This window comes from Malus domestica, chromosome 07 (assembly GCF_042453785.1).
Source record: "Malus domestica chromosome 07, GDT2T_hap1".
Lineage (NCBI taxonomy): Eukaryota > Viridiplantae > Streptophyta > Magnoliopsida > Rosales > Rosaceae > Malus > Malus domestica.
The window spans coordinates 5,375,885-5,403,316 of NC_091667.1; the positions used below are offsets into that span (position 1 = coordinate 5,375,885).

Here is a 27,432-nt window from a genome sequence, read left to right on the forward strand (position 1 = left end):
ATTATTAATCCTATTTGAATTTTTTTTAATTTAATTAGATTTGTGTGATCCATTTATGTGTCACATCAGCACATAATAGAATTTTTTTTATAGAATTGTGATGGAATTACTACATTGATTTGAGACACTTACATATGGGACTACATTGATCAATTTTTAATTTTAGAGACTATTTTGATGTCGTGGGTCAATTTTAAAGACCATTTGTGAGAAAAAATGACTTATGAGACCCATTTATGTGTCACATCAGCACTTAACAAAATTGTAACGGAAATACCACATTGATTTGCGACACCTATTTTCAATGACTGCATTGATTGATTTTTAATTTCAAAGACCATCTTGATTGTGAGAGTTAATTGTGATAAAAACCCTAATATTTTTTTTAACTACATCTCTATTCAGTAATAATCTCCCTAAAAATATAAAATTAGTTTAATTCCAACATTATGACTATATAAAGATTTTAGGCCTCGTTTGGTAGCTCGGACTGTACTGACTATTTCAATCGGATATGATAATTTGTCATCGGATAGTACTGACTAATTAGTCGAGCGTTTGGTGCAGTATCAGACTAATAGTCGTATTATTTATATTGTGTTTGTACGGTACCGGATAAGAAAACTTATAACTATTATTTTTTAAAAATCATTAATGAAAAAGAAAAAGAATAAAAAAAACAAAAAACAAAGTTGTCAAATGCAAAAATAACCCAGTTTGATGATTAATGGAAAAGAAAAAGAATAGAAAAAATAAAAAACAAAGTTGTCAAATGCAGAAAGAACCTAGTTAGTGGCACCGCCACAGTTGGCTTCGTCATATCCCGCAGCTGGCTTCCTCGTATCCATTGAGATCTTAATCCACGTCAGAAATACATTCTTTGGAAACCCAGCAGCCATTACACCATTACCCACATGAAATCTCTCCCAATTTTGAATTTAATCCCCACACACCAACAAAATCAATTAGCAATTAAGCCACAAACCCAGATATTCGAATTGTGATGCCTATAAATAGAGGTCGCACGCCCAAGAATGGAGGTCACGATGCCCAGAAAACAGAGGTCGCAATGCCCATGAACGGAGGTCATGGTGCCCACTTGGGTTCGATCTGCTACCTCCAGTTCTCTATTCGTATCTGCTTGGTGTGAATCGTTCGATTTGCTACCTCTCTTCGTATATGCTTGGTGTTAATCGGAGGTTGTGACCCCCAAGAGCTGATGGCAGGATAGGTTTGAGAAAGGCGACCGTGATTTTTCTTTGGCAAGAGTCTGACTAATAATACCAAGGTTGTGGAGGGCATAATGAAGCGGGTGGGACGGGTATTAAAATGGTGAGGCTAGATTAAATAATCCGGTGCTTATTTAATACCAAACTTACCAAACACCTGTTTCGTATTATTAGTACTATCCGATGACCTAATAAAACATGTCAAACGAGGCCTTACTGTACTTCTTTGGTCTTCATCAGGAAGAGGCCTTATTGGACAATGAATATCGTTTCATAATTAAAAAGAAAAATCTCGGCAAAGGACGATATTTTGAAGGCGAATCTTGCCGCGTAATAAGCCGGACTGGGCTGGGTTGGGGCCTGGGTCATAGTCCGGCCCTCCTCCAGATTTTAGTCACCCGACCCCCTCGTGTTCTTCCTCTTCCCACTTCCTCCGACATGCAGAAATCCTAAGCTCTAAATTCCCCATTTTTTTTTCTCATTCAATTGGTTTAGGAGGTTGCGTGCCCCCAAAGTTTAATGTTAAGCCCTAATTGATTGCGGATTGGGAGGCAAAGGCAAAGGGACAATCGATGGGGAACAAGATCGCTCGAACGACGCAAGTGTCGGCGTCCGAGTACTACCTCCACGACCTGCCGTCGTCCTACAACCTGGTCCTGAAGGAGGTTCTAGGGCGGAGCCGCTTCTTCAAGTCGATTGAGTGCAAGCACGACGAGGGTTTGGTCCTCGTCAAGGTCTATTTCAAGCGCGGCGACTCCATTGATCTCCGTGAATACGAGCGCCGTCTTTACCACATCAAGGACACCTTCCGTGCTCTCGATCACCCTCACGTTTGGCCCTTCCAGGTCCTTTTTCCCATTTCTTTTGTATTTGATTAGCATAAACAGGATTAGTCAACTTTCAATTAGTTTAATTTAGTATAATTTATGTATTACTATGGCATACGAGTTTAATTAATGCTAAAACTCCTGGGTTTTGCTTGGAAGCTGATGTTTCCTAGTGGGTCTGAGTTGTTTTGATGTTTCTGAATAGTATCATTTCAAACTTTGATGTTTCCAAGTTTATAAAGAAGCAAACTTTTGAGTATATGGTGCCCCCCGATGTCCTGTTCTTGCAGTTTTGGCAAGAGACAGATAAAGCAGCTTATCTTGTGAGGCAGTTCTTCTTCAACAATCTGCATGACCGATTAAGCACACGCCCTTTTCTCAGTCTAATCGAGAAGAAATGGTTGGCTTTTCAGGTCTCTCTTTCTCACCCTCTCTCTGTCTGTCTTCCCTGATTTTTAAGTTTGTAATGTTTGTAGTTCTGCTGAGCTTTTTGTTTTGTGGTGGTTGGTGCAGTTACTTCTTGCTCTGAAGCAGTGCCACGACAAAGGAATATGTCACGGTCAGTTCAGTTTAGTTCTGGAATTTCACCAGTGTTATCTTCTCAATGTCATGGTAATGTTATTGGTTTTCTATTTTTTGTCGTATTAGGTGATATTAAGTGCGAGAATGTATTGGTGACTTCTTGGAATTGGCTTTACCTTGCTGACTTCGCATCTTTCAAACCCACCTACATACCATATGACGATCCTTCTGATTTCTCTTTTTTCTTTGACACTGGAGGAAGAAGGCTTTGTTATCTTGCTCCCGAGGTTCGCTTTTCTATCTCTCTTCTGCGTTTGCTTTCTTTCCATTTCTCTACCAAGGAGGTGCCCACTTTTATACATTTTCTCTCTTTTTTTCTGATGTTGTAAGCGGTTATGTAATTATATGCATACATCACGAACATATATACTCATAAAAGGGATACGGCTTGCAGTCATAAGATCCAGCTTGATCGGAGTGGGTTTGTGAATTTGATAATGTGGCTGCTATCCTGGAACAATATTTGAGCAATTATACAAATTCCAATGCAGTACGAATCATCGTAAAATGTATTTCTTAGCACCGGGCTATAGTTTATGTCACTCACTTGGCCATTTATAACATCTTGTTATGCATCTAAATATACTAAATTTATTGAATAGCTTTTTTTCTGCGTCTTTTAGGAGTCAGCTTAGAAGTTTGACCACTAATTTTAAGAAAGATCTTACTAACCAGTCATGATGTGTGCTTTCGTTAATAACGCGGTTACAGTATTAAGTTTCTTCAAATGCCTTCATTTCAGAGATTTTATGAGCATGGAGGTGAGATGCAGGTTGCACAAGATGCACCATTAAGGCCATCTATGGACATATTTGCTGTAGGGTGAGCTTTTGTGATGTTAGGATCTCTCTTTTCAGAGCATGACTGTTTCATTTTTATGTCACATTTGAAGTTGAAATCTCAGATATAGAATGATAATGATATATGTCAAGTTAACCCTTGCATTGTCAAAAGCCCGAATGAAAATGTGCTCATGCTTAATCATCACCACAATCATTATGATTTTCTCTTGGGATGCATCATCATATTCACGACGTTGTTTTAGGTGTGTAATTGCTGAGCTTTTCCTTGAGGGCCAGCCACTATTCGAACTCTCTCAACTTCTTGCTTATCGTAGAGGGCAGTATGATCCTAGCCAACTTCTTGAAAAGGTACTCTCTCAGTACTAAGTATACAATTCTGTTTGAGTTTTCATCACATCTCTTGCCGTAGTGTTTTATATTACTCCTTATCTAGTTGCTTCTCTAGTCTTGAACCTTATATTTTGGACAACCCTTGGATATTATATTTCATCTTACTTGTTCTAGTGTTGCCTAACTGATGTCATGGTTATTATATGCACTTCTGAATGCAGATACCTGATTCTGGGATTCGCAAGATGATACTTCATATGATTCAGTTGGAACCAGAGCTGCGACTTTCTGCTGATAGCTACCTACAGGAGTATACAACTGTTGTGTTTCCAAGTTACTTCTCTCCGTTTCTGCATAATTTTCATTGTTTCTGGAATCCCCTTCATTCAGATATGAGGGTAAGAAATGTTGGTGCATAATATTTAAGACTGGCATTTCATAATTTTTGGAACTCACGTTAAAGTAATATTTTACTCTGTAATTATTGTATGTAGGTTGCACTTTGCCAGAGTGTTTTTCATGAGATACTTAAACAAATGATGAGCAGTAGGTCAACTGAGGACAGTGGAAACGGACTGGGAGCTCCTTCAAGTGCCAATGCCATTAGTGGTAGAACTTCTCAGGAGGCGGTTGGAATGCAGGACAAGAGTTTGACAAAGGGCTTGTTTCCAAAGAGAGAAGAGATGGGTAAAGGCTTAAAATGTGATCAATTAGAACTTCTTGGTGATATCAATACTCTTCTTCGGGATGTTAAACAAAGTAATAATTACTCTGCTACCAAGGCAATGCTGAATGATATTCCTGATTCTGCGTTTTCCCCGAATCTTGGAAACTATGGCATGCAATCTCCTGGTGATTTACTTCAATCTATCTCCAATGCATTTAGGAGAAACGATCATCCTTTTCTGAAAAAGATTACATTGAATGATTTGAATTCATTGATGTCCAAGTATGACAGCCAGTCAGATACCTTTGGCATGCCGTTTCTGCCTTTACCTGAAGACAGTATCAGATGTGAAGGCATGGTTCTGATTACCTCACTGCTCTGTTCCTGCATACGTAATGTAAAATTGCCTCATTTAAGGAGGAGGGCCATACTCTTGCTGAAATCGTCTGCCTTGTACATTGATGATGAAGATCGTTTGCAACGTGTAATTCCATATGTTGTTGCAATGCTTTCAGATTCAGCTGCAATTGTGCGTTGTGCTGCCTTGGAGACGTTGTGTGACATTCTCCCTCTAGTCCAGGATTTTCCTCCCAGTGATGCAAAAATTTTTCCGGAGTATATATTGCCAATGCTTTCCATGCTTCCTGATGACCCAGAGGAAAGCGTGAGAATATGTTATGCCAGTAATATAGCTAAGCTGGCATTAACTGCTTATGGTTTCTTGGTTCACTCAATACGCTTGAGTGAGGCTGGGGTACTTGATGAATTAACTTCTGCAAAAAAGCCGCTGGTATCATCTAGTGAGACATCTGGTCAACTGCAGAGGGTGAATAGCGATGCACAGCTTGCAGTGTTGAGGAAATCTATAGCTGAGGTCATTCAAGAACTTGTTATGGGTCCAAAGCAAACTCCAAATATCAGGAGAGCACTCCTTCAGGACATTAGCAACCTATGCTGCTTCTTTGGCCAGAGACAGAGTAATGATTTTTTGTTACCCATTCTACCTGCTTTTCTGAATGATCGAGATGAGCAGCTGAGAGCAGTATTCTATGGGCAAATTGTATATGTGTGTTTCTTTGTGGGTCAAAGAAGTGTGGAAGAATATCTTTTACCTTATATTGAGCAGGCTGTAAGTGATGTAACAGAGGCTGTCATTGTCAATGCATTGGACTGTCTGGCCATTTTGTGCAAAAGTGGTTTCTTGACGAAGAGGATACTTCTAGAAATGATTGAGCGTGCATTTCCATTGTTATGCTATCCCAGTCAGTGGGTAAGAAGGTCAGCTGTCACTTTTATTGCAGCCAGTAGTGAAAGCTTAGGTGCTGTAGATTCCTATGTCTTTCTAGCCCCTGTTATTCGGCCCTTACTCCGCAGACAGCCAGCATCTCTTGCTTCTGAAAAGGCTCTCCTTTCGTCTTTAAAACCTCCAGTCTCAAGACAGGTTTTTTACCAAGTTCTAGAAAATGCAAGGAGTTCAGACATGTTGGAAAGACAGAGAAAGATATGGTACAACTCTTGGCCTCAGTCTAAACAATGGGAAAGTGTTGACTTGCTTCAGCAAGGGGTTGAGGAACTGAGTTCAACAAAAAGCTGGCCAGCCGAGCACCAGAGTCCTGAAAATCATAAACTTACCGGAAAGGCCTTGCAACAAGGAGAGTTAACTGAATGTGATGACGGTGAGGCTAAGTTGAGAAGTATGGGAAGCTTTACGCCCGCTTCTAGCACAGTTGACATTCATGATCCTTTGTCCTCTGAAAAAATGCAATTTTCAGGTTTTATGTGGCCACAGGGAAGTTATGTGAATAGCTTCATGTGTGATAAATCATCAGTTGGCATACCTTTATACTCCTTTAGCATGGACAAGCGAGCAGTGGGAGTTCCTTCTCCAGCATCTGATTCTCCTTCACAAGTGAATCCCGTAGGAATTGGTGCATCAGCCATGCCTTGGATGGAGCCAGTAAATAAATCATTTAGTTTGGCTAGTTCTGTTCCAGCACCTAAGCTTGTGTCAGGATCATTCAATTTTGGCAATGGTTCCAAACAGTTCTATAGAGTTGTACATGAGCCAGATGGTAGGGATAATGATCAAACCACCTTTGCTAATAGCAAGCTTCAAAATATGGGATTATCTGGCACTACAAAAGGAAGTGCCATACCCTTGGAAGATGCATCCACTTCAAGTGATCTAACAGGAATGCCGTCTTCTGCACGAAATTCATCAATTCCAGACTCTGGTTGGAGGCCTCGTGGGGTGTTGGTTGCTCACCTGCAAGAACATCGGTCTGCTGTCAATGACATAGCCATTTCAACTGATCATAGCTTTTTTGTGAGCGCATCTGATGATTCCACTGTTAAGGTGTGGGATTCAAGAAAGTTGGAAAAGGACATATCATTTCGGTCAAGGTTGACTTATCATCTAGAGGGAAGCCGTGCACTTTGCAGTGCAATGCTCCGGGGGTCTGCTCGAGTCGTTGTAGGAGCATGTGATGGCATGATACATATGTTTTCTGTTGATTACATCTCCAGGGGACTTGGTAATGTGGTTGAAAAGTATTCAGGTGTTGCTGATATCAAGAAGAAGGATATAAAGGAAGGTGCCATATTGAGCTTGTTGAATTTCTCAGCGGATAACTGCACAAATCAGATGGTTATGTACAGCACCCAAAATTGTGGTATCCATCTTTGGGATACAAGGTTGAACACCAATTCTTGGACATTGAGAGCAACTCCTGAGGAGGGCTACGTGTCTTCGCTGGTAACAGGCTCCTGTGAAAATTGGTTTGTGTCAGGATCTTCGAGGGGTGTGCTTACTCTTTGGGATATGAGGTTCCTTATTCCTGTAAACTCATGGCAGTATTCTTCTGTTTGCCCTATAGAGAAAATGTGCCTTTTTCTTCCTCCACCTAATGCCTCTGTGTCTGCTGCTGCAAGGCCCCTTATTTATGTTGCTGCAGGTTGCAACGAAGTTTCTCTTTGGAATGCTGAAAATGGAAGCTGCCACCAGGTACATAAAAATTATCTTTTATCGGTTTGCACACTTTAACACAGAAATCATCGTATATAAGTTTTGTTAGATGTTAGATATTAGATATGGATTGTACTGGAAAAGTTAGATGATAAAATCGTATGCATAGATTACACTCCCCTGGTTGCCCTTTTTTTTCAAAGCGTAAAAACAAAGAAAACTGAAAGCAAAGATCAGATCTTATTTTATACAAGCAGGATGGGGTTTGAGCAGAAATCATGAATTGGAGAGTTAAGAGGCATTTCATCCATGCACCTCTTTTAGGTTAAAATTGAAGGATTGCTGGTTTTACTCTGTGGTTTACCAAAATTTCCAACTTCTTTTCTTCAGACTAGCTGAACGGTAGTATATTAGTTTCTTGTAGTCCAAATTTTTATTTTACTGATTCTTGATGACTCCTAGAATCAGCCCCCTGCTTCTCCCTCGCCCTCATGAACCCCATAACCAATAGGAATGCAAAACTTGAGGGTGCTTAAGATTGGATTATGCAAATTTTTACTTTGGAGATGGTAATTTGTTGATTAAGAAAAAGGTTAAATTTGTATATACAAAACTATCAAGTGCCTCTTGGCCCTTGGATGGTCTGTTCAGCCTTTGAGTTTTACCAAACCTTTTAAATGCTTATTATTTCTCTCTTTTTTATTTTTTATTTTCATTACCTACACATGGCCCCTTTTTTGTTAGGTTTACCTTCATTTGTTCAAATGTTGAGATATTATTATTATTTTCCTGCAGGTGCTGAGAGTGGCAAGTTACGAAAGTGATGCTGAAATGTCTGAAGTGCCTTGGGCCTTGGCTAAGTCATCAAGTAAAAGTTCCAAACCAGATATGAGACGGAATGGCAATCCCCACTACAGAGTTGATGAACTAAATGAACCCACTCCTCGTCTTCCTGGCATCCGTTCATTGCTACCCTTACCTGGGGGTGATTTGATAACTGGAGGAACCGATTTGAAGATACGTCGATGGGATCATTACAGGTTTGTACACAAGTTCAATAGTACTTTCTTGGTTTACTAAAGGGTCTTGTTATCTAATTGGCTTTATCCATATATTGCAGCCCCGATCGAAGTTACTCAATATGTGGGCCAAACTTGAAGGGAGTCGGTAATGATGATTTCTATGCAACAAGATCTAGCTTTGGTGTGCAAGTTGTGCAGGTATGATTAATCAGTTGTAGTCATATATCTATGAAATTAGGTGGCATAGTAAACTATCCTCGGTGGAAGGGTATGATGAGGTCGATCTTTAGATTATTTAACTTTATCCTCCTAAAACCACGGTTAAAATAAAATGACTTGGTAGTTTCGAAGAACCTTCATGGAACTGGCAATAGGATGTGCTTGCTGTTATTATATTTCTTTTATAAGCTGCTTAAACTTTATGTCACAGGTCGTTGTTCTATTGTGTTCCTGGTCTCGGTGTTTGCGTTGTAACAAATATGATACTAGATCAGTTGCTAAGTTGAAGAAAGTTACTATTATTATTTTAATTTGGTACGTAATTCTTGAATTGGTTTTTGGTTTAAATATAGGAGACAAAAAGACGACCTCTAACATCAAAGCTGACAGCCAAGGCAGTCCTTGCGGCTGCTGCCACTGATTCTGCTGGCTGCCACCGCGATTCAATCCTATCCTTGGCCTCGGTTAAGTTAAATCAGAGACACTTAATATCAAGTGGTAGAGATGGGGCAATTAAGGTTTGGAAGTGATTGACAACGTGATAGATATTATGTTGTACATACATAGCACAATGCTAGTGAAGTTGTACATTATTATTTAACGGTTGCCTAACCCCTCGTCATATATGTGTTCGTGTCACACCCTGCTTGATGTGTATAGTTTGTACAAATGTAGAAATATAGATGATCTCGGTCAAATTATTGATGGCTTGCCTCCCTTTGTTGATATTTACTGTGGAAATGCTTGATACAGGATTATGTAAATTTGGGCATACTTGCGATTCCAGGTTCAAATTTTCTTTCATATTTACTGTTGGATCGCATCTTGAAAGAATACGGTTTCGATGTTATTGGTTCTTGCCTTTTTCTGCATGCAAAGTTTGAATTTTGAGATTCATATGGTAAGAATGTCCTATTACCAGTCTTGTTCTCTTAGACTCCATGGTAGAAGGAAATTGTGGTCACTTACTGTTCGGTCTTAATTGACCGACACATGGACATTTTAACTTTGTTGTTGTACTTTTTCTCCACCTTGGATTAAGATCGAACCGTCGGTGATCATAATATTCTTGGACCATTGGGTCTAGGAGAACTGGCCTCGTCCTTCTATGGAGCACACTTTTTCATGGTTCGGGAGTTACTCCACGTATTGCATGATGTAAAACAGAGAGTGGATTTGTTTGTCTTTTGTTGAATCTTTTTCATGACTCAATAGATAATTTGATAAGCCAATAATTTTTCAAAACGGGAACACATGCAACCTCTTGAAATGTATACTTTTCAAATCTTCGTAGGAAGGAAAATTACCAAACCAGATTAACACTATGTTTGGATGAGGGAAATAAACTTGGAATTTGGATAAAAGTCAGAATTTATGAATTGACATGCACAAATTCCCTTGTTTGGATTGATAACATAGAAATTTAGAATTTCCGAGTGAAAAAAAAACTTGGAATTTGGGGCCTCCAATTCCTAAGTTTAAATTCCATGTAAATAGGTGTCATTTCTCAATTCCTATGATTGAGAGTTTAAAATTAACAAATTCCGTTTTCAATTCTATTGTTTTTTTAGGTTAATCAAACAACAAAATTCACAAATTCTAGAAAATAAAATCCTGTCATTTCAATTTCCGTCATTTTAAAATTCCATAGTAATTTTAAATTTCTTCATCCAAACATAAAGTAAAAGTATTTGATTCATGGTTTCCTAGTGAAGCCAATTCATGTTCCGCAATTGTATTTGCTTCTCGAAAAATACATTGAAAGTGTGCAAAGATTCGTAAGGAAATTCTTAGCATCCGGCATGATAGAAGCAATCCTTCAAGGGCATCTTAAATGGGGATGTAAAAGTTACGTTTACATTTTATTTACGTTTTTGGGAAGCTGTAAATATGAGTTCTACTTTAATGGAAATATGTAAATTTGTGATTTCATTCTAACCAGGTCCATCTCCTAATGTAAGAAAAGATGTAAATTGACATTTTTGTTTACATTCTCCAACCAAGTTGGATATTTTGTATTCCGTCCATTAGATTTCTAGCCAACAAAAAGTAAAATGCTAACTTTTAAGATATTTTTTAAACTCGGCTGAATAAATCAGACAAGAGTACGTGAGAGGCTTCAAACAAGATGTGAAAATTAGCTTCAACTTTAAACTCTATTCGTTAAAATATAATTAAAAAAAGAAATTAACCGTAGATGAAGTTTAACCCCACGTTGTAGTACAAGGGAAATAATTTTTAATTTTTTCTTTTCGGTTACTCGAGGATGGTGGATGGTCGAGCAAAGAAAAGAAATATTTCTACTTTTTCTTTTTCCTGCTTTCTTCTCTCCTTCAATTATTTCTGGCTTCTTGCTGGTTCTTCTGGGACCAAACAAGTTTGGTTTTTATACTTCCATTCTTCCTTTCCCAGAAACCCTAATTTCAAGGATCAAATTAAATACGAACTAACCGATCATTCATACCGATTACATAATTAACAAAAATGGTGTCGGCGGACAAGGACATGGTGGCTTACTGCTTCGATACTCTCCTCGCTCACTACAGCATCGAACAACCTGCTCCTCCAGCCTTCGACGACGGCCAGCAGTACTCTCTCTCTCTCTCTCTCTCTCCCTCTACACACACACACACACACACATATACATAATACAATCTCACTCAAACGCACGCAGGTACACAATTTCTTTTCAATTTTATTATATTTAATTTTTCTAGAATAATCTGTTGCCATGGTTTTACTTGTGCTGCAGATTCTTGATATTGCATTTAGTGGGGTGGCTTCATTTATTTATTTATTGCATATATAGTTTTCTAGAATAATCTGTTGCCATGATAATTCTGTTTTATTTTTCTTCTACTATGAACTACAAATATATATATATATATATATATATATATATATATATAAATTAATTTATGTGTACTGATTGAACCAGTCTCAGTGGCTTTGCTTAGATCAAGATGATTTTCTCATGCCATTGCTGAATTTTCCCAAAGTACATTAGCTCGGCCATGTACAGTACAGCTTATCTGTATTGGCATTCAAAACAACATTCATTTTCATCGGTCAGTAAATTATGAGTGGTGTTGGAAGGCCGCGTGGATTGGTCCCATGTTTTCCTAAGAGGGGATAGGATGGATGATTAGTTCGATACTTGATTGAAGCCCATTTGGATTAGGTAATTCGCTTCAATATGCAGGAGGAGGTAGAGCTGTGGAGGCCCTTTATTGGAGCCTGCTCGGTGTGCTGGCTTAGCTTTTAGCATTGGCTTTTTGATTGTCTATGAGAATGAACTTGTTGAGTGAATTGTTCCTATTTTTGCAGTGTTGTTATTTTTATAGTAAAGTGCAGTCATTTGCAAAAGCAAGAGCACAGTTTCAGTTTGTGACTCTTAGTCTCCTAGACCCCATGGTTCAAGGAAATTGCAGTCGCTTACTGTTCGATCTTAATCCAACGGTGGAGGAAAAAGTATAGCAACAAATGTTAAATGACCCACAATTTTCTTGGACCATGCAAGGACTCCTATAACTATTTTTTCCCTTGTTCTTTTATGTATTTTCTTGGGCCAGACAACCGATAGATAGATCTAATAATTTTCTTATACCAGTTATGACATTTACGGACTGGAAGTTTTGAACTTGACACCTTCTCTTTAGAAGAGTGGTGTATGTACCAACTAGGCTATATATCTTGCAGTTTCTTTTACCAATACTTGGTTTGAGATTTATTTGCTTTTAGTTTAAATACTGCATTGACTCCAATTATGTGGCATGTGCTTTTCATATTACCCTTTGTCGTTGGGGTTATGAGTTATAAATAGCCAGTAATATTAGTTTCATGTTTCCTTCTGCTAATAGAATCTATATGTGTGTGTGTGTGTGTGGTTGGGAATGTGTGGGTGAGGTTGGGAACTTAACATGTAGACTTGCATATCAATCGTAATAGTATGGATTGCTTTATGTCTTATAAAGCAGGACATTGATTCTTTCGATGTTCTCATCTGACATTAACAATGCTTGGGTCTCAGTCCATTGTTCGTTACTTGGAAGAAAGTGGTGAATGGTGGTGAGCCTCGTTTGCGTGGATGCATAGGAACACTAGAACCTCGGGGCTTGATTAATGGATTCAGGGATTACGCTCTAACCAGGTATTATGACAGCTCTTGTACTTTTCATCTTCACTGTATCATACGTGGTCCTACATGTACATAGAGTACTATCTCTGCATGTTTTCTTTCCTGTGTTATTTGAGATGTGTTTGGCAGCCTATACATATGTGATCTACGTACATGTGCATGTGTATTTTTTGGGCATGCTTGTTTGGGTTTTCCTTTTATGTTTTAGGGAAACTTTCATTTGTTTTTTTAAATCATGAACCATGTTTCTGAACTCTGAAATCATAATTTGTTCGTGGAAGAGCATATTGTTCAGTATTATGATGATCCTATGAGTGGTTGTGTGTGTGAAAGCACATGTATGCGTCTAGTGATTGAAGAACTGCAAAGGAGATGGGCTAGAAATTGAGTTGAAATTAGCGAAGCCCACATCAAAAGGGTGCTCAAGGTTGCTACCTCAGCCTTTAGAGGATTTAGTTACCAATTACCTCCCTTATAATTATGCTTCTAAATTCCCTTTAGTTAGCTATCATCTAAATTCCTTCTAATTTGTGTGTGTTATGATGATTTTAGCCTTGCTCAAATAGTGCGTGGTTTTTTTTTTTTTTTTTTTTTGTTGTTGCTGGAATTAAATTAAGATTAGGATTTATATGTTGCACTAAATAATACACTTGGTTGTTAAAAGAGATTAGGTAATGTATGCAATCTTGTTGGGTGATGTCACAAGGTTGAATCTTGTACTGCATTTCTTGGTAGGATCCACATTCTTGATCTTCCTGGTATTGGTCACATCATGTTTTTGATGTTTCACAAGCATTCTCCGTTGTATGAACCTTTGGAACCTTAATTTTCTTTAACTCTACCCAGTCCCTACTCCAGTGATAACGAATCAATATGCTTTGATCTTCAATGAAATACTTGATTCTTGACTTAGAAAATAGCACTTTGGCTGTCACATTTTATCACCATGGAACTATGCTACAGTGTTGCTTTCCTGGATCTGCCATATACTTTGGAACAACGCTTATTGCTTGAGCTAGGACAGGGCTTGTGCAAAAACCACCGAATACATGAGACATCCAACTGCATTTGCATAATGCACTTTATTTTCCTCTGCTGATGTGGGGTTTTCTATTCTTTATGATCTTTTTTTTTTGGTGCAACATATAATGATTTCTTCCTGTTTGTAATTTTCTGCAGTGCTTTGAAGGACCGGAGGTTTTCCCCAATACAAGCTAAGGAAATACCTCAGTTGGAATGCACAGTTTCCATTCTGACGGATTATGAAACTGCTAGTCACTACCTTGATTGGGAGGTATGTTTCAAGTTCTTCCGCTGCTGGGATATTTGTAAGGATCTTTAATGTTTTGGCTTAATCAGCTATTTTGCATGCTACATAGTTGGTTTCGTTACTTAGATTATGTTTGTAATATACTCTTGTTTTTAGATTAATGAATAGAGATACCAATGTTTAAAAAAAACGCGCCTTAAGATGTGCCTCGGCAGCTTCGGATGAAACCATGAAAATGCCTCTGCCCAGTTGGAGTAGGCTTAAACTTGCCTAGACATGGTTGAGGGGGCATGTCTGAGGCGTTCGACTGGGCGTCTTTTTTTTTTCTTTTTTTTTTTAAGTTGCTGAAATCTGAAAAATTTTTAGTTGAAATCTAAAAATTTTTTAGTTGCAGAGCCAGCTGTACTCTGAAGAAGATGAAGAAGACGGCGTCGTTGCGAGTGGTTTATGTTTGCTGATTTTTCGTGTTTTTTATAGTTTCTTTTTTCTTTTTTCTTTTTAAACTGAACTACTTTTAATGAGATTTGTTACCCCACCATATTCCTTTCGGTTGGACTTTTTGTTTCTAATAATATTTTATTGATCTCAAAATATTGAAAATAAGACATTTCTATGAAAGCATCTTGTAATGTTATATATTCTTTCCTTAAAAAATGTGATTGGTCAGCAGGAAAAAAAAAACATTCTTTTTTTTGGTAACATTATATTATTCTTTACTTAAATAAACGTTATGTTATCCTTGTTTTTCTCTTTTAAGACTCTGTATCCCACCAAAATATTATATATACATATCTATATAATTATATATATTGTATATATTAAAAAATGTAGGTTTTGTGAGGCCTCAAGGCTTTCGCGTAGGCAGGGCTATCCGTGAAACATCTTACCTATGCCTTCGCCTTTTAAAACATTGATAGATACTAAAGTTTTGTTTTCTCTCTTATCATGATTAATAAATATTGCAGATTGGGAAACATGGTATAATTATTGAATTTACTGATCCTGACTATAATACAAGGCGCAGTGCCACATACTTGCCTGAGGTTGCTGCTCATGAAGGTAATTCTCCCCACTCATTATTTACTTGAAATTTATGAGCAAAAATAAGTTATAGTAGTATCTTTGAACATTCTGGAGTTACAACTTCAACGCTGACCTTTGAAATGGAAATAGAATTACAATTGTGATCTTTTATTAACTCATTTCTTTGCTCGGTTCTTCTATTTTATTAATAAAATTACAATTATATCTCATGATTATTTTTTTTTCCACATCCTTTTATTTATTTTAAATTAGACAAAAGAATACTGCTGCCCTGGCCCTAAGACAGTTGCCTGTGATGGGCCCCTCAAAGGGGCATAAGAGTCCATTTTGGGGCCCCTGATACAGACACCGACTACTTTCCATGGCATACCATGGCAAGCTAAAGGTGGGGAGGGGAAGAGTTGGGAAATGACGAAGAAGGTGAGTGGTATGGCTTTCACAGTTACCGTTCAAATGGGTTCATATAGATGGTTCCTTCATCTAGAATTGTGTTGTCTGCAGCCACACATTCGTGTCACTGCTTGAGTCTCGTTGAAGTTTAAGATATACAAGGATTTAGGGCATAGGATTTGGGTTTGAGTTCTTTGAGCTTTAAAGTCTAGAAACTAAGTTAAAAAACTAAGCCCTGGTTCGATGAAAAACAACTGAGGTAAGCTGTTACTACGACTCAGTCACAGTTTTATGGATTTCATGCAGTCATAATTAGGTTTGTGAATAGTATAGTTTTGTGACCGTTACTGTTCGAAGGTTTGAACAACATTGTAGCCCAAAATAACCTTAAACAATTCTTCTACGTCTGCTATGTCTAAAAAGAAAAACGACATAATTTTAACTCAACTAAAATGACAGTGTTTTATAAACAAAGTTTTTTTACCGAAACTAAAACGACCCTATCTTTTATGGACAAGGATTTGACTCAATAGATTGAGTTGTAAATTTAGTTGACACATGGTTACCTATTCCCAGGTTTTAATTTATGCTTTATGATTTCTGCTGTTGCTCATCTACTGAACAGAAGTCAGGTGATATTATATTTGAAAATATGCTTTGCAAACAGTTCCTTACTTTAGTTTGGAATAAGGATCCAATTGCAGCTAGGTTTCTAATGAAAATTAAGGCACGCAATGCGATCTGTGGGCTGTAAATCACCATTAAGCCGGGATTTCTGCGCAAATTTGTGTTTGGTTAATGTTTTGGTTCTTAGTCTGGTCTAATTTGGTTTGGTTTCAGGTTGGACAAAAACAGAAGCAATTGACTCATTGATGCGGAAATCTGGATATAATGGCAGCATCACTGAGCCGCTTCGGAAGAGCATACGATTGACCCGCTACCAGAGCTCATTATGCACCATGGACCACAACGACTATGTTTCCTACATCAAGGAAACCAGAGGCAGAGCTCCGTCTCTTGTTGGCGCTATATCTGGCAGTCGCTAACCAAATATGAACATTCTGAAAGAAAGCATTTGGGGTTGGAGGGTTGTACTTGTTTGTTGTTCCATTGCAGACTCCAATAATTGTGACCTTCGTTATCATTCTTCAGATTCGTTCGATTTTTGAAGAAAGAAATCAAACACTTTTGAGCTCAGCTTCTCCTGAATGCTATGTTGTACTTGTAAAAACTTGTAACTCAATTTCCTTGAAACTAGTACGTATTGCATGTGTAATTTTATGTCCTTTAGACTCTACGCCTTGAGAAAAACTTACATGGCACAGGTACATCGTTTTCAATGCTAATAAAATAAGGACACGTGGACTAAAACATACACGTCTTCATTTCATTGGCATGGCGATCTACTGTTTACCCGTGCCATATAAGTCCTCGTTCATGCTCCTAACCCCACACTTCATTTTAACAAATCTAGTTCTCTTTAATTTCAAGTTTCAACATTTATTTCTTGAGATGGAAGAGTGTGACTAGCAAAACATAAAAAAAAAAAAATAGTAAATATAAAAGTTTGGGAGTTAATCGGTTTAAAATTAAAGTTTAAGAGAAAATTGGTTATTATAAAAGTTCAAGAGATTAATAGACTAAAATTAAAGTTCGGGGAGGGGTAAAATCGATAAATGTCTATCTTGTTTGTAGGTTGAGTTCTTAATAAGAGGATCAATTTGAAACAGACAGATAATTTAAGGGGTGAAAATGGAATGACAGTTTATTCTTTTGCGGGAAAAGACGTCATGATCTAGTTGAGTAATCCAATGCAAGGCAGACCTGGAAATGTCAGTCACAATTATATCATTTATTTACCAAAAAACCAATAAAACCAATCTAAACAAGCAAGCAACGACCTGGACCACGTCGCCTTACTGACTTCGGATTTCCCCAACTTCCCGACGGAGTCATCTCTCTTCTCTCTCTCGGATTGATCTGACAAGTATGTTCCTCCTCCTTCCCTATCTCTCGGTGTTATTTGCAGATCAAGATGTAATTTCATTTTGTTTTTTAGGATTTGCAAATAAGATTTTGCAATCCCCGACCTTTAATTTGTCTAATTCTTATACCCTTTTCGTTTTCTCTGTTTGGTTGCCGAGAAAATTGAGAGGTTATGGTTGGTTAAGTGACGGTGGTGGGGTTTCAAGCACATCGAAAACCCGTCTAATTGAAGTTAGCATTATTATTGACTCAAATATGTGAATACTCGCACTCGAATTTTAGAAATTTACTTGGCGGTGGCGGGTTTCCTGAATATGATAAGCTAATTGTAATCCTGTATTTTGGATTTTGGGTTTGGGGATTTGATACTGTGTGTAATTTCTCTACGTTTACTGCTGCATTTAGGTACTGGTGATATTTCTTTCGCGGGGTGTTTGCGCGTTTGAATTGATAATTCAGATATGAGTCACAGAGGATTAATATATAGCTTTGTTGCAAAAGGAAGTGTTGTTTTAGCAGAACACACGACCTTCACCGGAAACTTTAGTACCATTGCTGTTCAATGCTTGCAGAAGCTACCTTCCAGCAGCAGCAAGTACACCTACTCGTGCGATGGCTACACTTTTAACTTCCTACTTGACAGTGGATTCGGTACGCATTCTTTTTTAAGTTCCGAGAATCGCAATTATATGCTTGTTTTAGATACTAGTTGTAGAATGTATAATTTAAACTGCTAAGTGGGTTTGCAGTGTTTCTTGTTGTTGCTGATGAATCGGCCGGAAGGAGTGTGCCTTTTGTGTTCCTTGAACGAGTGAAAGAGGATTTCAAGCAGCGGTATGCTGCAGATATTAAGAATGCAGGGCCGCATCCTCTTGATGATGATGATGAAGAGGATGACTTATTTGAAGATCGATTTAGCATCGCTTACAATCTTGACAGAGAATTTGGGTGTGTATTTGCCTTTTGGTGTTTAAATATTAATCTTCTATGCAATTTAGTATGGACAGTAAATATTGGGTTTTTCTTTGACAGGCCAATGCTTAAGGAGCACATGCAATATTGCATGGAGCATCCAGAAGAAATAAGTAAGCTTTCCAAATTGAAGGCCCAAATCACGGAGGTGAAAGGTGTGATGATGGACAATATAGAGAAGGTAAAAGATTATATAACTATTGGCTATGGAACTTTTTTAGCATATGGTTATTTTATGCATATGTATGCTGGCTTCTTCACTTGAGACTATGAGCTTTTTACATCCTGGATTTTCAAAAGAATGATATTGTGGCTTAATGTTATTATTTTTTTGGTTACGGTATTTGGGGATGGTACTGGAGGGAGCTGAACTGCTATAGACACTACGTATCTCTACAAGTTGTGGCAACTTTGGCAACTCATATTTGAAAGCTTATATTATGTTGCTATGTGTTGTTTCTTCATTCCTGTGCACAAGGACAAATATATACATGTCATGTGCAAGAATTCTGTTCCTCATAGGGGCAACTTCTCATGGAAAAGAGTGCTGATCTGTAGATCTTAACGCTGTCTGCATTCTCAATGGGTTTGCTTATTTGGTTTATTATTTATTGCTTTAACTCTTATTTCAGTCCGGCCCTTTTTGTAGGTCATGGCTCAAATCTTCTATTTATACTTTTGCAGTTTATCTCCCCATGTTCATCTGGGTCTTTTGCCAGATCAAAGTTGTGCTATAGGCCTAATGTCTTAGTAGAGATTAGAAGTGTGTCCCACATTATCTTTGACATTAGTCATATTTTGATTTTTATATTCTCCCTAAAGAGTTCTAACAAAAGTTCAAAACTATGTCGCCTTTGCATTTTCTCTAATGAAAGATAAACCGAGGCATCTTGAAACCTATACTATGGTGACTCGTTGGTTTGGTAGTAATGAATATGGCCCCTTCTATACTGCAGTGTCATTAAATTGTTGCAGAATGATCTTATAAGTGATGACCATTGTTCTTCTAGAGGAATGGTGCATGGTTAGCATAAGTTACAGCCCCTTGTCATAGAATTAGTTAGACCTGATAGGCGCCCTAGTACTTGACTTAATTTATTGGATCATTTTTCTGAGTGTAATTAATGTGCGACAATATTTCGCCATATAGACCAACTCCAGTGGTTGGGGTTAAAACCTAAATTTTAGCTCAGAAAATTTAGGTTTTAACCCAAAAATAGTTTTTATCTTCCAATGATTTTTATCTTCCAATGGTTTTGATCATAAGGAAGACTAGGAATTATTTGGAACATATTGTGCGTAAAACTAATTCTCCTCATTCCCGTTAAATGAGGATGTAAAAGAGAATGTAGACATTGGTGGGGTGGGGAAAAATAATCAGCTTGGGTAGAATTTCCTTATGTGATTTTCTGTTTTAAATATCACTACTTTTCAGTACATCAATGTTATAAACCAAATTTAATGGGAGGGTTTCTTTCCATTGGTGATTCTATAGAAAGAAAATAATTAGCTGTATTTTTATCACGTGTTCATATATTTGCGAGTCATCCAACCCATGAGTGGTTCGTTGTGAGTTGATTGAATCAATCCCATCTCTTGGTGGCAGGTTTTGGATCGCGGTGAGAGAATTGAGCTTTTGGTTGATAAAACAGAAAATCTGCAGTTCCAGGTACATGCCATCACTTCACTTAACTGGTCTGGTCTTATAATTTAAAACCGGTTTGAGCTCACTAGGCATTTGTAGTTGACGTGGTACTTGGGATGTTTGTATTGAATACAGGCTGACAGCTTCCAGAGGCAAGGCAGGCAATTGCGACGTAAGATGTGGCTGCAGAGTCTCCAAATGAAGCTAATGATTGGAGGTGGAGTCCTTATCCTGATCATCATAATATGGCTTATCGCCTGCGGAGGTTTCAAATGCTAAGGTGCTAAGCAAACACGGAATCGGCAATTATTAGGCATCTGTTCTTCACTTGGTGTACAAAATGTTAATTGTTCCTGTATACGTAAACTTTTGCAGAATTTAATACTCAACACTCGACAATTCGTCTGCTATGTAATTAACCTCTATTACCCGCTGGTTTTGTTTAATCAGTTAATTTTGAGGACATAGTAGTTCTCTTCTTAACCTTTTCTTTTAACATTTCAACGAAAGCGTCGTCGGGGAAAGAAACCCGAAGCAGTGGAAATAAAACATGTTCAGTAAGAAGATCTTTAGCTTCACGTGCGTCAAGGCATGACGAGAGACCAGTAGTTGAGTAACCAAGCTAAAGTGACATTGGAGAACAAAGACAACCAGAAGCAACGGAATTGGGGATGCAGTGATCACATTGGTCGTGAATGTGTGTACAAAGCATTATTTGTCCTCTTATTGACTAAGTGGCATGCGGCTTGAATAAAAGAATCACGTTGAACGGGGGAATAGACCTACCTCTAGGCTCTTACTCAAATCCCACATCGAACAATACTATTACTGACACGGCAGTTTATAAGATGTTACAACACACAATTATATTGCCGAGCCTAGTAGCGTGGGCTTGAAACTAAGCAGGGTATTAAGGTGGTTGATGGAAGTGGAGCCCGACCCAGGTGGGTAAAAGTGTTTGAAATCTGTTCACAAACCATCATATGGGGTGTGAGGTTGCATTAAGCACGCCCTATGCTACTCGGGTTAGTAGGGCACCCCACCCTCTAAAGGTGGGTAGCAAACCAACAACGAGCTTTAGGCCGGGGCGTGAAGGGGTACAACAGCTGTCCGGCTGCCCAGATCCCGCAGATGATGATGCCTTTACCTAGCGTGCTGCCCGGCTCGACTCCCCATCCTACAACCACTTTTGCCTATCGTCCTAACTTTTTATTTTTGCCACATTGCCTTGTTCATCTTCCTTCCCTTGCTTCTGGGTTACCTTAGGTCATTGGGTCATCTCAGCCCTTGAGGTTGCCAACCTAAATATCTAGCAAATAACTCAAACAAAGAAGCACACAACTCAACTCTCCGGAGAATATTTGGAGTATGTATTGCCAAACATAACATATCAAATTTAATGGCTAAACAAAGCGAAAAACTACACGACAACATCTCTCGGCTTAGAAATTTGTATCAAATCGTGATCTCTAAGAACAAGGAGGAGTCTCAGAAACAGTAACTCCCTAATCTAGAGACAGACCCAATCCCTGTGTAATAGAGTCTTGCAAGCCAAAAATAAAGCTTCCATTGGGGTACAACAGCAATTCTCTACAAGAACAAGCTGAACAACAGCAAAATCATGTCCACAAGAACATGACGGAACCCCTTATCCCAAGCTATAGAGAGACCGTAAAAAGGCCCCAAGCAACTCGACAGCCATCAGCGCTAAACAGATATGCAAAATATTAGGAGAGAAAGGGGAGCCAAAAGTTGTAAATAATTCAAGATCAAACAATCCATCATTAGTATGAAATTTGAATTTTTTTACTGAGATGATCTCTGTTTAACCTTTACACAAATTCAAGACAATCGATCAACATTTGAAATTTATCGATATTCCCTTAATCCTTCTGGGATTTTTGTGTACTACGGAGGTTATAAAATACAAATTACAGGGCTATAATTCCTACACAAGAACACCAACGAGTAAGAGTTGTAATGTTATGCTTTGAAAACACGTATGCAAACTAACAAACTATGTACTGTTACCACCAAATTCACCCTTGTCGCGCCAATTAACGACTTTCCTCCATAATTCTGACCATCTTATGTTTCTTCAACAGCCAGAACCAGGAACCTTTTCACCTGCAGCTCCATCCCAACAATTACAGGATCTCCATCAACAAGACATAGGCTTCCCCCCCCTTCCCCCACAACAAATAGTTGTATCAGAACAACGGGGCAGACCACAAATTTCATCAACTCGTTTTAAATCTTTTTCTCTATATCATACCAGAAAAACCTAAGACAGTCCTCCCTCAAAAAGAGACAAACATAGCTTCTGAGTTCTGAGTTAGACTGGACGAGACGGTTAAATTATTTTATCTATTTCGTCTTTCTATATTATGTGATTAATTTCCATTCTGAACCTTGTTAGTTATCCAATCCAATCTAAGTACACATCAGAACTACCCTTGACTCACTTTCTTTGAGTAGGGTAAATAATGAAATTTACGACTCTTCAACCCCAATTGCAATAAGTGCACTTGCTGAATTGTCAATAAATCCCAGCATTGATAAAGATGCTTGTGGAATAAAAGGGACAAACATGGCTTGAAAACAGATCCAACAGAGAGAGATGAATTGATGTCTCAACTGTTGTACGGATAAGCTCAAATGTTAAAATTCCCCAAGAGGCAGGAAGAGGAATCCTCCAAATCTTAAAGATGAGATTACAAAACTTCCCATCAAAAGTTGGAATCAAACCAAGAAAGGAGATAATTGGAATTGAATCCCATAATAAGACGAAATAGGTGAAGTCGTCCCACTGTCATGCCATAGCTAATTTAGATGACTCATACGACATCTCATATTAAATTGAAGAATAATCCACATGATTTAGAATGAAATAGAAAACGAATTTGACAAAATAATCTAATTGTCGTGCCTGATTTAACTCATAACTCAGAAGGCTTGCCTGATTAGTATAGAAAGACTTATAAACGAAATAATCGAACCGCCGCACACGGTCTAACTAAGAACTTAATAGACCCGTCTGGTTGATAAGAAGGACGAAATAATTCAACTGTCATGTCTGGTCTAACTCAGAACTCAGAAAGCTCATTTGGTGCCTCAAATTAGACTGAATTAGACAATTGTATTTCTTTCATATCATACATGCATACACAAGGAAAATAGCACTTGCAACAAACCCCTGCAAGCTTCGAAAGAGCATACGATTTGAAAGCTTATATTATGTTGCTAAGAAAAGTTAAAAACTATGTCGCCTTTGCTTTTTCTCTAATGAAAGATAAACCGAGGCATCTTGAAACCTATACTATGGTGACTCGTTGGTTTGGTAGTAATGAATATGGCCCCTTCTATACTGCAGTGTCATTAAATTGTTGCAGAATGATCTTATAAATGATGACCATTGTTCTTCTAGAGGAATGGTGCATGGTTAGCATAAGTTACAGCCCCTTGTCATAGAATTAGTTAGACCTGATAGGCACCCTAGTACTTGACTTAATTTATTGGATCATTTTTCTGAGGGTAATAATGTGCGACAATATTTCGCCATATAGACCAACTCCAGTGGTTGAGATTAAAACCTAAATTTTAGCTCAGAAAATTTAGGTTTTAACCCAAAAATAGTTTTTATCTTCCAATGATTTTTATCTTCCAATGGTTTTGATCATAAGGAAGGCTAGGAATTATTTGGAACATATTGTGCGTAAAACTAATTCTCCTCTTTCCCGTTACATGAGGATGTAAAAGAGAATGTAGACATTGGTGGGGTGGGGAAAAATAATCAGCTTGGGTGGAATTTCCTTTTGTGATTTTCTGTTTTAAATATCACTACTTTTCAGTACATTAATGTTATAAACCAAATTTAATGGGAGGCTTTCTTTCCATTGGTGCTTCTGTAGAAAGAAAATAAGTAGCTGTATTTTTACCGCGTGTTCGCATATTTGCGAGTCATCCAACCCATGAGTGGTTCGTTGTGAGTTGATTGAATCAATCCCATCTCTTGGTGGCAGGTTTTGGATCGCGGTGAGAGAATTGAGCTTTTGGTTGATAAAACAGAAAATCTGCAGTTCCAGGTACATGCCATCACTTCACTTAACTGGTCTGGTCTTATAATTTAATACCGGTTTGAGTTCACTAGGCATTTGTAGTTGACGTGCTACTTGGGATGTTTGTATTGAATACAGGCTGACAGCTTCCAGAGGCAAGGCAGGCAATTGCGACGTAAGATGTGGCTGCAGAGTCTCCAAATGAAGCTAATGATTGGAGGTGGAGTCCTTATTCTGATCATCATAATATGGCTTATCGCCTGCGGAGGTTTCAAATGCTAAGGTGCTAAGCAAACACGAAATCGGCAATTATTAGGCATCTGTTCTTCACTTGGTGTACAAAATGTTAATTGTTCCTGTATACGTAAACTTTTGCAGAATTTAATACTCGACACTTGACAATTCATCTGCGATGTAATTAACCTCTATTACCCGCTGGTTTTATTTAATCAGTTAATTTTGAGGACATAGTAGTTCTCTTATTAACCTTTTCTTTTAACATTTCAACGAAAGCGTCGTCGGGGAAAGAAACCCGAAGCAGTGGAAATAAAACATGTTCAGTAAGAAGATCTTTAGCTTCACGTGCGTCAAGGCATGACGAGAGACCAGTAGTTGAGTAACCAAGCTAAAGTGACATTGGAGAACAAAGACAACCAGAAGCAACGGAATTGGGGATGCAGTGATCACATTGGTCGTGAATGTGTGTACAAAGCATTATTTGATCTCTTATTGACTAAGAGGCATGCCGCTTGAATAAAAGAAACACGTTGAACGGGGGAAATACACCTACCTCTTTGCTCTTGCTCAAATCCCACATCGAACAATACTATTACTGACACAGCAGTTTATAAGATGTTACAACACACAGTTATATTGCCGAGCCTAGTAGCGTGGGCTTGAAACTAAGCAGGGCATTAAGGTGGGTGATGAAAGTGGAGCTTGACCCGGGTGGGTAATAGTGTTTGAAATCTGTTCACAAACCATCGTATGGGGTGTGAGGTTGCATTAAGCACGCCCTATGCTACTCGGGTTAGTAGGGCACCCCACCCTCTAAAGGTGGGTAGCAAACCAACAACGAGCTTTAGGCCGGGGAGTGAAGGGGTACAACAGCTGTCCGGCTGCCCAGATCCCGCAGATGATGATGCCTTTACCTAGCGTGCTGCCCGGCTCGACTCCCCATCCTACAACCACTTTTGCCTATCGTCCTAACTTTTTATTTTTGCCACATTGCCTTGTTCATCTTCCTTCCCTTGCTTCTGGGTTACCTTAGGTCATTGGGTCATCTCAGCCCTTGAGGTTGCCAACCTAAATATCTAGCAAATAACTCAAACAAAGAAGCACACAACTCAACTCTCCGGAGAATATTTGGAGTATGTATTGCCAAACATAACATATCAAATTTAATGGCTAAACAAAGCGAAAAACTACACGACAACATCTCTCGGCTTAGAAATTTGTATCAAATCGTGATCTCTAAGAACAAGGAGGAGTCTCAGAAACAGTAACTCCCTAATCAAGAGACAGACCCAATCCCTGTGTAATAGAGTTTTGCAAGCCAAAAATAAAGCTTCCATTGGGGTACAACAGCAATTCTCTATAAGAACAAGATGAACAACAGCAAAATCATGTCCACAAGAACATGACGGAACCCCTTATCCCAAGCTATAGAGAGACCGTAAAAAGGCCCCAAGCAACTCGACAGCCATCAGCGCTAAACAGATATGCAAAATATTAGGAGAGAAAGGGGAGCCAAAAGTTGTAAATAATTCAAGATCAAACAATCCATCATTAGTATGAAAATTGAACTTTTTTTACTGAGATGATCTCTGTTTAACCTTTACACAAATTCAAGACAATCGATCAACATTTGAAATTTATCGATATTCCCTTAATCCTTCTGGGATTTTTGTGTACTACGGAGGTTATAAAATACAAATTACAGGGCTATAATTCCTACACAAGAACACCAACGAGTAAGAGTTGTAATGTTATGCTTTGAAAACACGTATGCAAACTAACAAACTATGTACTGTTACCACCAAATTCACCCTTGTCGCGCCAATTAACGACTTTCCTCCATAATTCTGACCATCTTATGTTTCTTCAACAGCCAGAACCAGGAACCTTTTCACCTGCAGCTCCATCCCAACAATTACAGGATCTCCATCAACAAGACATAGGCTTCCCCCCCCTCCCCCACAACAAATAGTTGTATCAGAACAACGGGGCAGACCACAAATTTCATCAACTCGTTTTAAATCTTTTTCTCTAAATCATACCAGAAAAACCTAAGACAGTCCTCCCTCAAAAAGAGACAAACATAGCTTCTGAGTTCTGAGTTAGACTGGACGAGACGGTTAAATTATTTTATCTATTTCGTCTTTCTATATTATGTGATTAATTTCCATTCTGAACCTTGTTAGTTATCCAATCCAATCTAAGTACACATCAGAACTACCCTTGACTCACTTTCTTTGAGTAGGGTAAATAATGAAATTTACGACTCTTCAACCCCAATTGCAATAAGTGCACTTGCTGAATTGTCAATAAATCCCAGCATTGATAAAGATGCTTGTGGAATAAAAGGGACAAACATGGCTTGAAAACAGATCCAACAGAGAGAGATGAATTGATGTCTCAACTGTTGTACGGATAAGCTCAAATGTTAAAATTCCCCAAGAGGCAGGAAGAGGAATCCTCCAAATCTTAAAGATGAGATTACAAAACTTCCCATCAAAAGTTGGAATCAAACCAAGAAAGGAGATAATTGGAATTGAATCCCATAATAAGACGAAATAGGTGAAGTCGTCCCACTGTCATGCCATAGCTAATTCAGATGACTCATACGACATCTCATATTAAATTGAAGAATAATCCACATGATTTAGAATGAAATAGAAAACGAAATAGACAAAATAATCCAATTGTCGTGCCTGATTTAACTCATAACTCAGAAGGCTTGCCTGATTAGTATAGAAAGACTTATAAACGAAATAATCGAACCGCCGCACACGGTCTAACTAAGAACTTAGCAGACCCGTCTGGTTGATAAGAAGGACGAAATAATTCAACTGTCATGTCTGGTCTAACTCAGAACTCAGAAAGCTCATTTGGTGCCTCAAATTAGACTGAATTAGACAATTGTATTTCTTTCATATCATACATGCATACGCAAGGAAAATAGCACTTGCAACAAACCCCTGCAAGCTTCGAAAGAGCATACGATTTGAAAGCTTATATTATGTTGCTAAGAAAAGTTAAAAACTATGTCGCCTTTGCTTTTTC

At 38.3% G+C, this 27,432-nt stretch overlaps 3 protein-coding genes and 1 long non-coding RNA gene across 4 annotated transcripts; all 4 read left to right on the plus strand.

Moving 5' to 3' along the window:
• The first annotated feature begins 1,523 nt into the window (after positions 1-1,523).
• On the plus strand, positions 1,524-9,438 carry LOC103426924 (serine/threonine-protein kinase VPS15-like). The gene is made up of 11 exons (XM_029105322.2): positions 1,524-2,074; positions 2,347-2,469; positions 2,570-2,615; positions 2,705-2,865; positions 3,381-3,460; positions 3,684-3,789; positions 3,993-4,169; positions 4,266-7,442; positions 8,199-8,443; positions 8,524-8,623; positions 8,998-9,438. Exons 1-11 carry the CDS (start codon positions 1,802-1,804, stop codon positions 9,172-9,174), a joined length of 4,665 nt encoding a protein of 1,554 aa, XP_028961155.1. The 5' UTR covers positions 1,524-1,801; the 3' UTR covers positions 9,175-9,438.
• Positions 9,439-10,756: 1,318 nt separating this feature from the next.
• Positions 10,757-16,762, plus strand: LOC103428567 (uncharacterized protein At2g38710-like). The gene is made up of 5 exons (XM_029105323.2): positions 10,757-11,232; positions 12,675-12,794; positions 13,962-14,076; positions 15,018-15,111; positions 16,327-16,762. The coding sequence occupies exons 1-5, from the start codon at positions 11,129-11,131 to the stop codon at positions 16,530-16,532; spliced, it is 639 nt and encodes a 212-aa protein (XP_028961156.1). The 5' UTR covers positions 10,757-11,128; the 3' UTR covers positions 16,533-16,762.
• A 460-nt stretch (positions 16,763-17,222) lies between these two features.
• Positions 17,223-20,572, plus strand: LOC103410273 (vesicle-associated membrane protein 727). The gene is made up of 6 exons (XM_029105324.2): positions 17,223-17,473; positions 17,878-18,123; positions 18,222-18,420; positions 18,505-18,625; positions 20,051-20,113; positions 20,225-20,572. The coding sequence occupies exons 2-6, from the start codon at positions 17,934-17,936 to the stop codon at positions 20,366-20,368; spliced, it is 717 nt and encodes a 238-aa protein (XP_028961157.1). The 5' UTR covers positions 17,223-17,473; positions 17,878-17,933; the 3' UTR covers positions 20,369-20,572.
• A 3,463-nt stretch (positions 20,573-24,035) lies between these two features.
• On the plus strand, positions 24,036-24,633 carry LOC103410040 (uncharacterized). Its single transcript, XR_525274.3, has 2 exons — positions 24,036-24,174; positions 24,286-24,633. It is a non-coding gene; the product is annotated as an uncharacterized lncRNA (long non-coding RNA).
• Positions 24,634-27,432: the final 2,799 nt, after the last annotated feature.